This window comes from Microtus ochrogaster, chromosome 10 (genome assembly GCF_000317375.1).
Source record: "Microtus ochrogaster isolate Prairie Vole_2 chromosome 10, MicOch1.0, whole genome shotgun sequence".
Classification (NCBI taxonomy): Eukaryota; Metazoa; Chordata; class Mammalia; order Rodentia; family Cricetidae; genus Microtus; species Microtus ochrogaster.
Genome location: NC_022016.1, coordinates 47,118,092 through 47,133,485, shown reverse-complemented (window position 1 = coordinate 47,133,485; position 15,394 = coordinate 47,118,092). Strand labels below are relative to the sequence as shown.

The 15,394-nt window shown below is 54.2% G+C and overlaps 1 protein-coding gene across 2 annotated transcripts in view; it reads right to left on the bottom strand.

The window, feature by feature from the left end:
* Nucleotides 1-11,375: 11,375 nt before the first annotated feature.
* Nucleotides 11,376-15,394, bottom strand: part of Alpl (alkaline phosphatase, biomineralization associated) — a 56,504-nt gene continuing 52,485 nt past the window's right edge. For both annotated transcript variants that reach the window (XM_026782387.1, XM_013348327.2), the window contains exons 10-12: nucleotides 13,347-13,538; nucleotides 12,862-12,981; nucleotides 11,376-12,284 (exon numbers count right to left, since the gene is read on the bottom strand). In XM_026782387.1, coding sequence (XP_026638188.1) covers nucleotides 12,019-12,284; nucleotides 12,862-12,981; nucleotides 13,347-13,538 — 578 coding nt within the window. In that variant the 3' untranslated portion in view covers nucleotides 11,376-12,018. The remainder of the gene's footprint in view (nucleotides 12,285-12,861; nucleotides 12,982-13,346; nucleotides 13,539-15,394) is intronic.

Here is a 15,394-nt window from a genome sequence, read left to right as displayed (position 1 = left end):
CTGCGAGTGGAGCCTGGCTTTGTGTAAACCCCGACTAGACACACTCCTTTCCTTGAGCTCATACCCACAAATCCCGAGGGTTTCCCTTATGTGGCTACCAGGGGGCACCAAAGGATTGCCAGCAGGGACAGAGACAAGGTCAATGTCCCAGCTTCAGGCGGTCACAGTGTAGAACTACCAGCCACAGGGTGGAGGAGGAAGAGGTCTCTGGGAGATGGTCCTGGGTGTATAGAGGCTGGAGAACACCTCAAATTGGGAGGGGCCCAAAGTCAGGACCATCCTAGAAGGGACAAGGAGATCGGCTAGGGTGGGGCCAGAGAGCACATGGCCATGAATGCCAAGCCCAGGATGACAGTGGAGTCACTTCGAGCTGTGGTGGCTGCTGATGGAGTCTGATGGTCCCAACTGGTTGGAGGCACCATGGAGGATGGGTTTCTTCAGGGACAGAGCCACAGGAGACTCATGAGTGGGACATTGAATTTAAGCTATCCAATTGAGCTCAGAGGGAGTAGCCATGCTCAGCTTCTCTAGAAGTTTGGTGTCCCTACCTCACTCTCACCTTCCCAGTGGGACACTGGGAGGCTAAGATGTACCATGCCTTTCTTGACAGGGTCCTGCTATGACCCTCGGCTGCCTCAGGCCACCCAGGGACCGTGACTCATACCCAGATTCCAGGCTTGACCAGCAGGGTTTGGCTCCAAGCTGCCCTGGCTTGGTGGTTCCCCTCCTAGGTCACCCCATCTCCCACCAGCTCAGCTCCGCTGTGCATTCCGCCCCAGCCTAAGGCCTACAGAGCTTCCTGGACATGGACTCTGAGTTCATTCTCCTGGTGACCTTGGCCATTCATTACTCTCAAGCTCCAAGGTGGGGCTCAGGGAGGCGAAGGAGGCATCTGGCCTTCCACTTCCTCTTCTGTGGTCCCTGGTATGAGGTCTCATTGAATGAGGCCTCACCATGGTGGTCTTGGTGCCGCTGAAGCCACAGGGCTCAGACACTAGCGCACGGGGGTTGGGGACAGCAGCAGAGTTGATAGGGCCTCTGAACAGAGGTACCCGTAGACATCCTTATTGCTAAGCCTTCAGAGGATGCAGTCCAGTCTGTGTCCAGAGGACATTGTCCCAGGGGCTGACTCCACACACAGGTATAGTTGGGAGACTTTGGGAACGCTTCCCTGAGCCTCAGCACCGCAGGCTTTTGGGCTGAGCATCCCTTTCTGGGACTTTGCTCAATTGTGTACCCACTTTCCTGCTCTATCCCAGAGCTGAGCTGGAGCAGCAGGGCCCTGCAACAAAAACAGGTGAATAGCCAGGAGAGCAAGCCCTGGCCAGGCCCTACCTCTCCCCTGCCTGTTTGCGCCAGTGGTGCAGCGTGAAGAAGGCTCCAGGCCGCAGTGCATGGCCCAAGCCATTCCTCTCTAGCTCCAAGGTGGGGCTCAGGGAGGCCGAGGATGGATCCTGCCTCTGGGATCAAAGTGGACAGTGCTGTTTCTCTTGTCCCCGTGCCAGTTCTATGCCTGCCCTTGGTTCTGAGGTGGGGAGAGCAAGCCAGGACACTAACCCGAGGCTGGAATTAAGGCTAGGGCGGGGGGTACCAGGTCCGGGAAGCAACGGGCTCTGTTAGAAATAACCCTGGTGCTGGAAACAACAGCTCCTGCCCCAGGAGACAGTGGGGGCACCTCGCATCCCTGGCATCCCTAGTTCCCTGCGGGCAAGACTCTCCAAGTGTCACCTTGACACAGACAAACCTACGTATGGTCTGGGACACTGTTATACTTGTAAGGAGCCATGCATGATGCCTGGTGCAGAATCCATGCCCAAAATGAGGGTCCTCCCATACCACCCCACCCCCACAGCAGAGGTGTCCCTGGATATCTATGACCAACTCCAGGACATTGCCAAAAGAGGTGACTGCAGGCGCAGGCTGGTTCAGTACCAGGGGACCAGGACCTGGCTGCTCACTGCTTCTCAGGCTGCAGGGGGCGCTCAGCCAGGGACCCTGGAATGTAGAGGTTCACCTTCCCTTCCTCCCTCCCCCCTGAGCCTGCCCTATTGAGGGGACATCCCAGGATGGGGCCTCCTGAAATAACCAGATCTGGTTAGCGAAGCTAATTTTAAAAGCCACTCTGGCCCTTCTGGGAAGTTGTGAATGTTCTTATGTGTGCCCCTGGGAGGGGCTCCTCCTGGACACCCCATGCTGCTTCCTAAGGCCTGTGAGCCCACTGGTGCTGGGATTCAGAGGCCCAGGCTGGCCTCTGCCACAGTGCGGACCCCTCCCCCACTGCAGTTCAGCACCTTTGGCTGTCTGTCTCAGTCCCTGGACCATCCCCACCCCTTCTAGGTCTCCTGGGCCTCTGTCACTGTGCCCCCTCTGTCTCTGACCTTCTGGTTTATACTCTGCAGCTGGGACTCCATCACTTCCCTGGCCCAGAAGACTGGACGCAGCGTGCCAGACAGTCCATAGCCTGCTCTGTGCAGGCTGGTGGAGGTAGGTATCCACCTGGAATCGAGGGCAGGAGTCCTAGCACTGACAAGAGCTAGGTCCGGCATGCAAGGGCCAAGTCCAGGCACGACCTGGACCATCTGGCCAGGTCAGGTGCCAGCTAGGGGAATGAGCTTCAGGGCAAGGGTTGGCAGGCAGCAAACAGAAACATGTGGTACCTAGTTAAATTTGAATGTCAGGTAAACACAGACTCATTTTTAGCTTAAGTATACCTCATACAATATTTGGGACATACTTATAGCAAAAAAAAAAAAGATTCCTGTTTACCTGACATTCACAGTGAACTAGGCGCCCTGTGTTTTATCTGGCAGTCTTGTCCTGTGGTCCTAGGAGTGAGGGGAGGCCTCTCAGGGACAGGGACAGCCAGTCTACAGACTGGTTTGAGGGTAGAGGCACAGTTCCTGGCCAGAATGGGGAAGGGCTCCATTTGCACATGGGGAGAATCCTTGGGGGGCATGGTGTGAGGCACATGCCATCCAAGCACAGTCCCCGGGCAGCGTGTGCACTCTGCTGGGCCCCAGGATCAGGCACACAGTGGGACCTCTGTAAATGTCCCTGAGTAAGAGGACTCACAACCCATCCCATAGAATGTGGGGCACATGGCCAGAAGAGGGCTCTAGCACCCCACTCCTAAGTTCCTGGGAGTTAATGCCGGGGTGGGGGGGACACTGGCTCCAGCCCCAGGGCCTCAAGAGGCAGCTCAGCATGGACAGAGGACAGGGTTCAGGGCTCCTCTTTCCCTTGCCCACTCTGTCTCAGGCCAGAATTGGAACTCAGCTCCAGTTAAGGATGCAGGAGAGGGGCCTCAAGCAGGGAACTCTGCCTTCTAAAGTGGAGGACCAGACCCAAGGGTACTGTTCTACGCTCTTTAGGGGACGTCTGAGCCATGGGACACCAAAAACCCAGAGCACTGGAGATCCCTGACCTGGATGGGTGAGGCTTCAACCACGATTCCATAGTCCATTCATCTCAGGGGTCTCCCTGGAGGGGGCAACTGGGGAACCGCTCTGTGTCCCTCTTAGCCCTCTCTAGACAGAGCCCCTTAAATAGCTTACCAACCCTTTTATCCATCACCCATCTTTTCGTCTACAAACTCATTCACTCACCCATCTGTCCATCAACATCCATTCCTCTACCCACACATCTCCCACATATCCTCCCACCCACCCATCTACCTGTCTATCCACACACTCACCTATATACCTGCATGTCCATCCATCCACCCACCTATCCATCCACCTACCCACCTACATATTCATTCATCCGTTCATCCATCTATCCGTCCGTCCACATGTCTATCCACCTACACTTATCTACACACATCCAAACTTCCACATACCTATACATTCATCCGTCTACTTAGCCTTCATTCATCCATCCACCCACCCACCCATCCACCCTCCCATCTACCCACCTACCCATCCACCCATTCATCCATCCACCCATCCATCCACCCATCTACCCATCCATCCATCCATCCACCTATCCATCCATCCATCCTCCCACCCATCTATCCATCCATCCATCCATCCTCCCACCCATCTATCCATCCATCCTCCCATCCATCCATCCATCCATCCTCCCATCCATCCATTCATCCACCTATCCATCCATCCTCCCATCCATCCACCTATCCATGCATCCACCCACCCACCCATCTATCTGTTCATCCATCCACCCATCTATCCATCCATCCTCCCACCCATCTATCCATCCATCCTCCCACTCATCTATCCATCCACCTATCCATCCAACCATCCATCAACCTATCCATCTATCCTTCCACCCATCCATCTTTCCACCCATCCATCCACCCATCTGTCCATCCATCCATCCACCTATCCATCCATCCATCCTCCCATCCATCCATCCATCCATCCATCCATCCATCCTCCCATCCATCCACCTATCCATCCATCCATCCTCCCATCCATCCATCCATCCTCCCATCCACCTATCCATCCATCCATCCATCCATCCATCCATCCATATTCATCCATCCATCCATCTATCCACCTGTCTATCCACCTCTCCATCTGCACATCTAGCCCTCTATTCATCCTACCCACCTACCCACTATTCATCCACCTAAACACCCATCCATCTACCCACTCATTCACATCTATCCATCTTAGCCATTTATCTACCCACCACCTATCTACCCACCTATCCATCCATTCACCTATCCACCTGCCTGCCTATCTATTCGCTTATCCATCTACCCATCCACCTACCCACTCCATCCCATCCGCTTACAGATTCACCCATCCGTTTATGCATCTGTCTATACATCCGTCCCTCCACTCAATCATGCACCCATCTCCTGCTTATCCTATCAGTCCCCTCTTTCACCAGCTCCTCTGCCCCCCAACCCATCCTCCCAGCACACTTCCACCCTTGTTGGCTTGCTCACAATTTCCATCATCTGTGAGTCCCCTGCCCAGGCCTCGTGCTGAAGGGTCTCAGGGCAATGTGTCCAACTCTACAAGGGACACCTGTGCTGTGCCACACCTCGCTCTGCTCCTGCCTCAGAGCCTGACCGTGGACAAGTCACTGGAGGCTCAGCACCACAGTGGTCCCTTCCCTAGAATGGGGCCTGCACTAGCAGCTCTCTCCTGGGGTCTGTGAGGATGGCGAGGCACGCAGGTGTCTGTTGGGTGTCTGGTGAACGTTCCAGAAGGGAACTGCTACCACTGTTCATTTTGATGATCAGGTCTAGGTTCCTGGGAGATGCGCATGGAGAAGCCAGTGGTTTTATGGCCATCATCACTGACTCTGAGATGCTGCCTTGCTTGGGGGCTTCAGTTGCCCCTCCCGTCATCCAGACACTGCCGTAAATCCTTCAGAGAAAGTAAGAGTTGGAGGAGTTAGAGCATGGCCCTTTTCCCTGCAGGGGGGTCTGGAGCCAGGCTCCTTCTACACCGAGGCCTCTGTTTCCCCAGAGTATAGGAAGGGGGCTGGGCTGGACACCCCTGTGGCCTGGCCGGGACCTCTGTGTCATCCTGTTAGTAACACTTTAGCTCTGAGCCTATAATCACATCTGTCCGGGGAAGAGCCAGCCCAGCATTTCCTTAAATTGGGCTCTAATTGCGGCTTCTAGTGGAGTCAGATGGGGCCCATCCCCCAGCTGGTGTGAATCAGTGAGGTTGTCCTGGTCTGCCCCCCCACCCCAGGCCGAGGACCCCCCCAAGAGCCATGGTGGGGGCTGTAGCTGATATCCCTCGAGGCTCCACTTTGCTGTGCTCTGGGCATTTTCTATCCCGGGGGACGATGTCATCTCTCCATTACTCTGCCACACAGAGGCTACAGGAACTTCTTTTCTTTTCTTTTTTCTTTTTTTTTTTTATTACTCTGCCACACAGAGGCTACAGGAACTTCTTTTCTTTTCTTTTTTCTTTTTCTTTTTTTTTTAAAGGGAGAAACTGAGGGTCCAAAGAGTTACTTTCCCAAGACGCATTAGCTTAGATGTGGCTGAGTCCGGATTTGAAACCAGCCTTGTCTGATTCCAAAGCTTTGTTCTTGGCTTGAGGTTCAGAAGAGCTCCACCCCGGCCTCCACCAAAGCCTCTGTCCTGGGGGTCTCCCAGGGTCTCTCGGGGTCACCTACGTTCTCACTCATCACAGCCTCGTTCCTTAATTGTCTCAGCCCCTCCCTCTGGTCACAAAGACCCATCAGCCCTCTGCCTGCTATGTAGTCCTCCTACACACCCGTCCCCCAAGTTCAGGGCTGTGCTCACCACTCCGTTCCCCAGCTCATCCCCCACATAGTGGGAGCCAGGCCTGGAGAGTGGCCTGTGGCTAGGAGCCAGAAGCAGCTCCCTCTTCGGTGGGCAGGAGAGGAGCCTGCGGTTCCATGTTTGTTCTGGAGACCCAGCCGCTTCCCTGAGGAGACAGCCAGTGGTTCCCAGGCCACAGCCCCTCAGGCGGAGCCAGACCACGGCTGGCCAGGCCCTGACGGGCTCCGCCAGGGCCTGGCGCTGGGTGGTCTGGGCAGCAGCCAGGGAGGCCTCAGTCCTGGCCTCAGGAAAGGAGCCATGACCAGAGCCAAGCCGAAGGGGACCTGGAGGGGTCCCGAGGTCTGGGAGTGGGCAGAAGCAGGCATCAGGCAAATGGTGCTTGGGGATGCTCAGGAAAGACTTTAGGCTCCAGATCCTAAGTCCAGGAAGACACACCAGGAGCTTCATAGTTGGATGGTTTCCACCCAGCTCCTGAATTGGCCTAGGCAGAAGCCCACCATCGAAATGATGGTTTGTCAATCATCTGACCCCAGCCCCTCCTCCCCTGGTGAGCTTTTCCATCCATGCCATAGGCAGGGTACAGCTGAAAAAAGGCTCCTACAGGGGCAGTGGCCCGGGCTGGAGGGATCTGTCTGAGTTCATCCTTGGGGCTTCTTCTTGCCCTACTTGAGTCTGGTAACAAGTGCGCCCCTTCAGCTACGTCTCTCCTCACTCTCCCAGAGGTGGACGGTCCTGGGGTGGAAGGAACACTCTGGCCATCGGCTCTGTGTAACCTTGGGCAAATCACTTCCCCTGTGTGCCCAGAACTCTACATACCTCTGTGACCCTGTCTGTGGGCAACTGGGGCTCTTGCTGTGCCCCAGGCTCCTCCACTCTTCCTCCACATGCCATTGGCCAGACACCCCTGCTGGCTTTAGCTCCCCAACATGTCTATGATCCAGCCATCGGCCACCACTCTCCACCACTCCAAGCCACTACCACCTCTGTCCCTGAGGACACAAGGGCCCACAGGCTCTATAGCAGCCTCCACTGCTGTCTGGGCTCGGTTAACAGTAGCTAAGTCTGCTTTACAAAGCAAAGGCACAGGTCCCGGCCCTCCACTCTTTGGGTCCCATGGTGGCTTCCCCTCTGCCACCAGAACACACAGACTGCTATGCACCACAGTCTAGGGCTGGCCCTCATTCTCCGACCCCCACTGCCCAGTGTGTCATACTGGGCTCCAGTATGTCATCCTCTCTACTCCTTGAACACATCAGTTCCTTCTTGCCTGGCTTTGCCCCTGCTTCCAGTGACCTGCCCTTCAGCTTTCTGCAGGCCACCATTTTTCTAACTGGGTCCCTGTTCATGCCACTTTCCCAGACAGTCTCCCTGACAGGCAGCACTCAGGATTTATTTCTTATCTGTAAAGGGGTGCCTGCCTCGGAGTTTCACCACTACCCGGAACCCTTGGAGGAAAACACACAACTCCTGAAAGTCTTTTCACCTCCACAGTGCACTGTGACACGCACCTATATTTATGCCCACAACACATATCAGGCACACATGCAATAATAAATAAAATTTTTTAAAAAGTCTATGCTGCTGGTCTTGGAGTCTTGGCTCTAATCCTCACTGATGTTACATTTTTCTGGAGTTGATCACCTTTCTTGTCTGATCCTGTTGATTCATCTGTAAAATGAGATAATAGCCCTGGCCTTCCAAACATGGTTGGTAAAAAATTAGTGAACCCATGCACGTCAGGGAGCACTTAGGGACAGTGGCTGAGACCCAGGAGACACCAAGGAAATCGCTGGAGTCGGGACTGCTTGGGAGAGCATTTATGCACCCACTGTGTGCATAACCTACTGTGTGAGGAGCCTGTGTCTGTGCTCCTACAGGCAGGGTGGAGGTGGTCCAGCCAGTAGCCTTGCCTGTTTTGTCTTTTCTCTGCTGTCAGCTTTCATGCCCACTCACGTGAGGATCACCCTGACGACCCTGAGGAGTGGGGAAAGGGCCTGATGCCATAATGGAGGTAGAGGAAACCATGTAGGGACCAGGAGACCCTCCCCAACTGCTTAACCACCACTCCCCTGCATCCCAGGGAGCATCCCAGTGGGAGGTCTTTAGTTCAGCCCAGGGGTAATTACAAACTTCACTGTCTGGGTCTCTCCCCAATTCTCCCCAAGGAACCCACAATCCTGTGGCTTGTGGGGTTGGAGCACTTGTCCTTGGATAGATTAACACCTTAGAAGTATGGGAGGGGGTGAAACCCAGCAAGGGGACCTGGAGCTATCATGCCTCAGCTTTTCCATCTGTAAGCAAGGGTGAGACTATCTACCAGACAGGATGATGTGCAAAGCATGCCTTTTGTTTAGGCGGCAACTCACTTCCACATCTGGGGCACTGAGTACGGCGTCTTGCTGCCACCAGCTCTTAATCTCAGAGTATTGGAGTGTTGACAGCACTCAGGTACAGCACTAAACTCCTCCTCCATAACCAGGAGCCAGATTGCTTAGGGCCGTGTCTGGGCATCTCCCACCTTGCTTCCATGACCCCAGACTTCCCTGATCTGGTGCAGCAGTCTTAGTGCAGCTGCCCAGCCTCCAGCATCCGAGAAATTTCCTCAAAACTGGCTGCGGAGAGGATGTGTCAGCAGTGGGGCTCATTCTCCAGGTGTAGGACCTTCTGTGGCTCCCCAGGGCCTTCATTGGCAACCCTCAGCCTCTTCAGAGTGGCACCTGAAGTTCCTGCTGCCCAGCTGTTTCTGCTCATCTCTTCCCAGGACGTTGCTTCTGTGTTGGTAAAGAGCAGCTTCCCAAACAAAACTACATTTCCCAGCACCCTTTGCACTTGGATGGACACATGACCAGTTCCTACCAATGAACTCCAAGTAGAAGCTAGGACTGCTCAGGTTGCAAAGCAGGGTGCTGGCTCTGCTACCGAGGTACTACTGGTCGGATAGAGAGGGCACCGGTGCAGCAGGTAGAGGTGGTAGCTGCCAGTGGGAAGAGCCTGGGTCTGTACCTCTTAGCCAGGGTACCCATCTGTTGACATGGAAACAGACTCACTGTGTTATGAAGAGGACCTGCCTGCCCATCTTTGTCCTTGCCTGAGAAACCTGAAGACAAGGGAACCCGTGAGCCACTGGATGCCAATTGTGATGGTTGTGGTTGCTGGGGACAGAGCCTAGACCCCTGGCTCAGATTGGGATGCATAACCCCTGTGATCAGCAGCCACGGTTACAATGGTACTATGATGTGTGTGAGGCAGGACTCTGCCCTCTGGGACGTGAGCACCTGGACAACTTTGACAGGATCCCACAGACAAAGAGCTGCATGTTCCCAGGGGTCTTCGGTGCCCACAGTGTGCTAAGCACAGGTGTCAGGGGCTGCAAGACTCTGCCCCAGTCCACTGTGTCTGTGGTTCTGATTCAGCCATGCTGGCCCCTTGAGCACATCCCTAGGCTCAGCAGATGCTCCCGTGCCCTCCAGCATTGATTCCTATAACTGGTCTGGGGTTTCAGCCCTTCAAGAAGCAAGCTGGGAGCTCAGTGTGCTTTCTCTGGCCCAGTCCTTGGCCAGTGAGGGAGGGGAGCTAGAGAAGAAACATCCCCTCTCCTCCACACCCTGGGCATGACTCTCAAGTGTGTCTCTTGCACCCTGCTGCCAAGGCACACAACCCTCTTGTTCTCTTTCTGTTTCTACTTCTTCAGCTTAGCAACTCATGCCCAATTCAGCCTGAGACGCAAAGTCCCGGTTCACAGGCCCATTGTCTCCAGTCCCTGTGGCGATCGTATCTCAGCTGTGAACACTGATAGGCTGCAGGGAGTACTGGGAAATGTTTAAAGGACTGCTTCCATGTGAATAGAAGGAACGATAGTCCAGAGAACCGGCAAAGACTGTGCAGGTATTGTGCTAAGACCTCAATTCATTGCAATACACAGTTCAAGATGAGGCGGGGTTCTCTGTCCTGGAGAGACCACATACAATTTAATTTTTCATCCCAGCATCAGCCTGGCTGTGCTTCCCTTTTTGCTTTGACTGCCAGGGAGCTCGGAGTAGGATTTGCTCAGTGTCCTCTTCAGTCCACTCTGGCTATTCGGTCTTGGTTCCTGTTTCACTGGTGTGGATTGTGCGTCGTTGGCACGGGCTGGGACTGGGTGGGCAGGAATTTGGAAATGTATTATAAACAAATAAAAGATGTCATTAAGGGCAGGAACGTTGGCATCGAGCGAATCTGGATTCAAATCCCTGTCTACAACGTGGGGGACCTTGACAATCATATGGACTCCTACTCTGTGGGTGTCCTCATTCATAAACGTGGGTGATGGGAAAAAGCCTTCTCCAAGAAGACACTGAAGGCATATACACACAGTATCAGGCCAGAGTTATTAGCTCTAGGCAGGGGTCAGTGTTCATTGTCATGAGCAAAGCGACTTGAGGCAAGAGGAGTAAATTTGGGGGACTCTGTGTACCCCAATATCTGGAGCATTCCCATGGAAGTGGGCATAGGAAAATCAGTCGCTAGAAGTTCTGCAAGGAAAGGGGTATGTCTATCCCATTCACCACGACCCTCTAGGATTGATGGTGTGCGAGCGTGTGTCACGCAGTACATGCGTGGGAGGTCAGAGGACAACTCGTGGGGACAGTATTCTCTTCCTACCTTCCATGGGTTCTGGGGATCAAACCTGAGTCGTTGTGCTTATGCGGCAAGTGGCTTGACGAGCTAAACCTTCTCACTGGCCACCGCCATGCAATTATTGAGCCTTTCCACAGTGCCTGGCACGCGCTCGGGATTTGCTGAAGGCAATGAGCTGCATATGCTGCACCAGGCCATGCAATGTATTTTATGGGTGTTGTGTTGTGAGGGCACCCTGGGTCACTGAAGCCTTTCCTGCTGTGGGTTTAGAGACAAAGGACTCTTTATTTTTTCAACTCACAATGACCCACAAGCGGGTTGTCTTCCACTGCCATACACCAGGGCACTGGGACGCAAAGCCAGGGATCCACATCATTGCAGCTGGTGAGTGGTGAACCCCTTGACTGATGTCTCTGCTCACCATGCCCTCACCCTGGACCCCAAGTCCAGTTCTTTCCTGAGTGATGGGCCTATTTTGGTCTCTTTCCCACTGACCACAAAGACTCAGCTTTGGTCTCAGAAATATTTGGAACGTTTTTATTTAAATGTCTTGTGTTCCCTTTAAACCAACACCAAAAAGAGAAATTAATTTTTTTTCTTTTTTTGCTGTTCCAAACAGGAGGACCGCTTCAGTGAAGGGCTGGCGTATGTCTCTGGAGCTGGGTGGGGAGTGTGCGTCCTGTCCGGTGGCCACCCTGGGGAGACAGCCAACCCCGGAGGTGGCTTCCTGGGAGTCTCATCCTGAGCAGACCTGGTCTCCCCTCCAGGAAGGGCTGGGCTTGGGGACTGGCCATGACTATGGGGCCCAGTGTTCCAGAAGGAAGGGATGAGGGGAGGGAAGGTCAGATCTGGAATGTTCCATGGAGGTTGCAGGGTCTGGAGAATATATTCGGTAGAAAAATAAGGTGCTTTGGGAATTTGTGCAGTCTGTGTTCTGCCTGCCCAAGAGAGAGACCTGCCCTGCTGGCCAAAGCGTACTGAGTAGGGAGTAAAGGCAGAGCCTGGGATCTTCCAGCCCATGGAGGGTTCCAGACGGAAGATGGGCAGCAAACTTCTGTTCCCGCTGGAGGCTGCTTGGGCCTCTCCCTTGAGTGTGGGCTGCCAGATGGTGGGCCACATAGGGAGGGGAGCTGGCTATCCATGGTGGGCTCCTGGGGCGTGGGCCCTCAGAACAGAGTGCTCAGGGGGAGCAGCACCAATGGGAACAGCAGGGTCCCTAGAGCGGGGCTGCTCGAGGAGCTGGCTGAGGCACAGTGGTCAAGGTTGGCCCCAATGCAGGCGGCATAGGCCATCACGTGGGGGATGTAGTTCTGCTCGTGGACGCCGTGAAGCAGGTGTGCCATGGGGCCCTTGGCAAAGACGGCCACGTCTTCCCCACCATGGGTCTCGTGGCGCAGGGGGACAGCAGACTGGGCCTGGTAGTTGTTATGAGCTGTAGGCCAGAAACATCTTTTGAGTGCCTGCCTGGGCCTCAATGCTATAAGAGAAGCAGCACCCCCCTTTCCTTCACCCCCAGACTGGCTTGAAGGCTCTTTTCACAGAAGAGGAAGCCAGGGCTCAGCACCCAGAATGGTGACAGATGGTGACAGTTGGGGTGTGGGGTGGGTGGGTTGGTGGCGGCAATGGTGGCGGCAGGGGTAGCGGGGTGGAGGTGGGTATTTCACCAGAGGCAACTGGGTTCAAACCCAAGCCTGCCTGACCCAGAAAACAACACTCTCAGCCCCCTACAGAATATCCATCCTGTAAAACACAGGTGGTACCCACCAGGCCAGGTACCAAGCTAGGCTCATGAGACAATTTCACCTTCCAGGGTAAAGTCCCCAGAAGGCAGCTGCATTTCATGAGAGAAATCAAAGCTGAGAAAGGTGGAATCCTGTGTCCAAGTTGCTAAAGCACAGGAGAGAATCCGAACTGAAGTTCTGACTCAAATCTGGGCTTCTCTAGGACCACGTCAGCCCAAGCTGGAGGGACACCCTCTCCCCGCCCAGCCCGGGCCGTGGAGGTCTCACCATAATCTACCATGGAGACGTTTTCTCGTTCACCATCCACCACTTTGTAGCCAGGCCCGTTGCCATACAAGATGGCTGTGAAGGGCTTCTTGTCCGTGTCACTCACCATGGGAGCCAGGCCTGTGCAGGGAAGGGGGTCATAGGTCACCACAGAGAACTGGAAGTCTGGTTGGTAGCCCCCTAACCAAAGCTCCTCAGGGTCTGTGGCTTGGTATTCCTGAGATCCTTCAGGAGCCCAAATGACCTCCATGAAGCCACCTTCCAAATGCCAATGCCTTTCATCCCGTCAATATCTCCCCCCCCTCCCATGCATCTACCCTTTCTCTCTCCCGTTCTCTATGCCGCCACAGCCGACTCGCCCGTCCGCCATGTTCAGCTCTCTTGTATTCTCCCTCCCGTGACCACTATCTCATTGTTCTTCCTCAGTTCGCATGGGGTCCCAGTCACCTTGCCGGCTTTCCCACCCCAGGAAGCGGCCCACTCACCGAAGATAGAGTTGCCTCGGGGGGTGTATCCACCGAAAGTGAAAACATGGGAATGATCGGCCGTCACCACGGTCAAAGTGTCTTTCTGGGAAGTCATAGCACCTGCCTTTCCGATGGCCTGGTCCATCTCCACGGCCTCATGCAAGGCCTGCTTAGCTTTGCCCTCATGGTGCCCATGGTCAATCCTGCCTCCTGGGGACATCAAGACAAAGGCCTTCTGTGAAGTGACAGGGGAGGGAGCCATGCCTCCACAGGCCCCAGGACACTGTCATTAGATTGACAGTTCCTTGATAGGGAATGACAGTGACCTTCCCCAGGGACTCCCCAGGTCCACCTCAGGCGTCTCACATGGTCAAGTGGCTTTCAGAGGGAAGGCAAGGTGAACGTGGGCAGAGCAGAGTCACCGAGCGAAGGGAGAAATGAAGGGTCAGAGCTTGGCTCTTTCCCCCACCCCTCTGCTCCCTGCTCAGCATCCTCAACTGTTTAAGGGGTGGCTGAAGGCTTCAGGGAAGCGAAAGGAAGGGAAGGAGAACACGCTTAAGTCCCTACTGTGTGCTGGGTATGATAGAGGCATCTCGTTTGATTTCACAGCAACCCCCGGCAGGGATGGTGACTCAGCCATGTTATATTATATATAGATAGCTTAGGCCATCTGAGGAAGCATGGGGGCGTGGCATTCCCATAGGGGGTACTGGATAGGAGCTCAGGTCTAATTCATTCCAAAGCCTATAGTTTTGCTTCCTCCATGAACACATCCCTGTAAGCAGAAAGCATGGGGACTTCTGGATCTTCACAGCAGCACAAGCCCCCAAGTGCCTAGGCAGTGTCACGGTGGCCTTTCCAGAAAGGCCAATGGCAGGTTGAATCCCATAACGCTAGCCCCTTGGAGTATATATGCAGGCCTTAGCAACTGCTTTTTTTTTTTAAATCTGCCTGCAGGATGCCACCTAGTGGTCACAGTTCTGAGGGTCCTCAGCTGGGACTCCAGGAGGAGCTCCCTCCCTGCTAACTTCACCCTCACTGCTGGCCGGGCTGGTTGGCCGGGCAGGAAGGCTGGCCTTCCCTTTGTTGTGGTTCTGGGAGCAGCTGGCCTGGCCTTGCTCACAAAGAGGACCACTCCCGGGGGACCCGTGTTCACCACCACTGGTTCCTGGCGCTTCCTCAGATCGGAGGCCTGCTTGGGGCCAGACCGCGGCACTGGTGGGAACCCCAGGGCTTGGCAAGAAGGTAGCCAACTGGGCTGGTGGCCACTGGCCTCTGGAAGGTGGAGGAGCCTGAGCGGGTATGTGTATACTGGGCACGGTGTGTGCAGACATGCCTGCGTGTCTGCATGGGTTGAGTACGTGAGTATCTCAGCAGGGCCATGCTAGGGACCATAGAGGGCAAGGGCTGTTGAAATTCTGGAAGACTGTGGAAACTTTGTTACTTCCCATTGTTGCTTTGGCTACTATGTAATTACAGCAATAGCAATGGAAACACTGAGGTCTAACTCTCATTGCCTGCTCCCCCAGGGTTTGTGAACTGGTTAGTTATGGGTGTGTGCTCGGGGCCACATGGATGTGTGTGTAGAGACTGGAGATCAAGGCTACGTGTCTTCTCAATCACTTTCCCTTTTATTTATTTTTAAAGAATTTGATTTATTTATTGTTTTTTTGAGACAGGGTCTCACTGTGTAGTCCTGGTTGTCCTGGAACTCGCTATGTAAGCCAGGCTGGCCTTGAACTCATTCTGTAGACCAGGCTGGCCTCGAACTCAGGGTTCTGCCTGTTTCTGCCTTCCAAATGCTGGAATTAAAGGTTTAAAGGTGTGGACTACCACACCCAGCTTTTATTTTTAACCTTAATCTCTCTCTCTCTCTCTCTCTCTCTCTCTCTCTCTCTCGCTCTCACACACACACACACACACACACACACAGAGAGAGAGAGAGAGAGAGAGAGAGAGAGAGAGAGAGAGAAGTACAAACAAACCTATCAAAAAAAGAAGAAAGTGAAATGTAATATGAATCTTTGCTATAAAATAAGCTAATTTACCAAGGGTTTTTTTCTTCT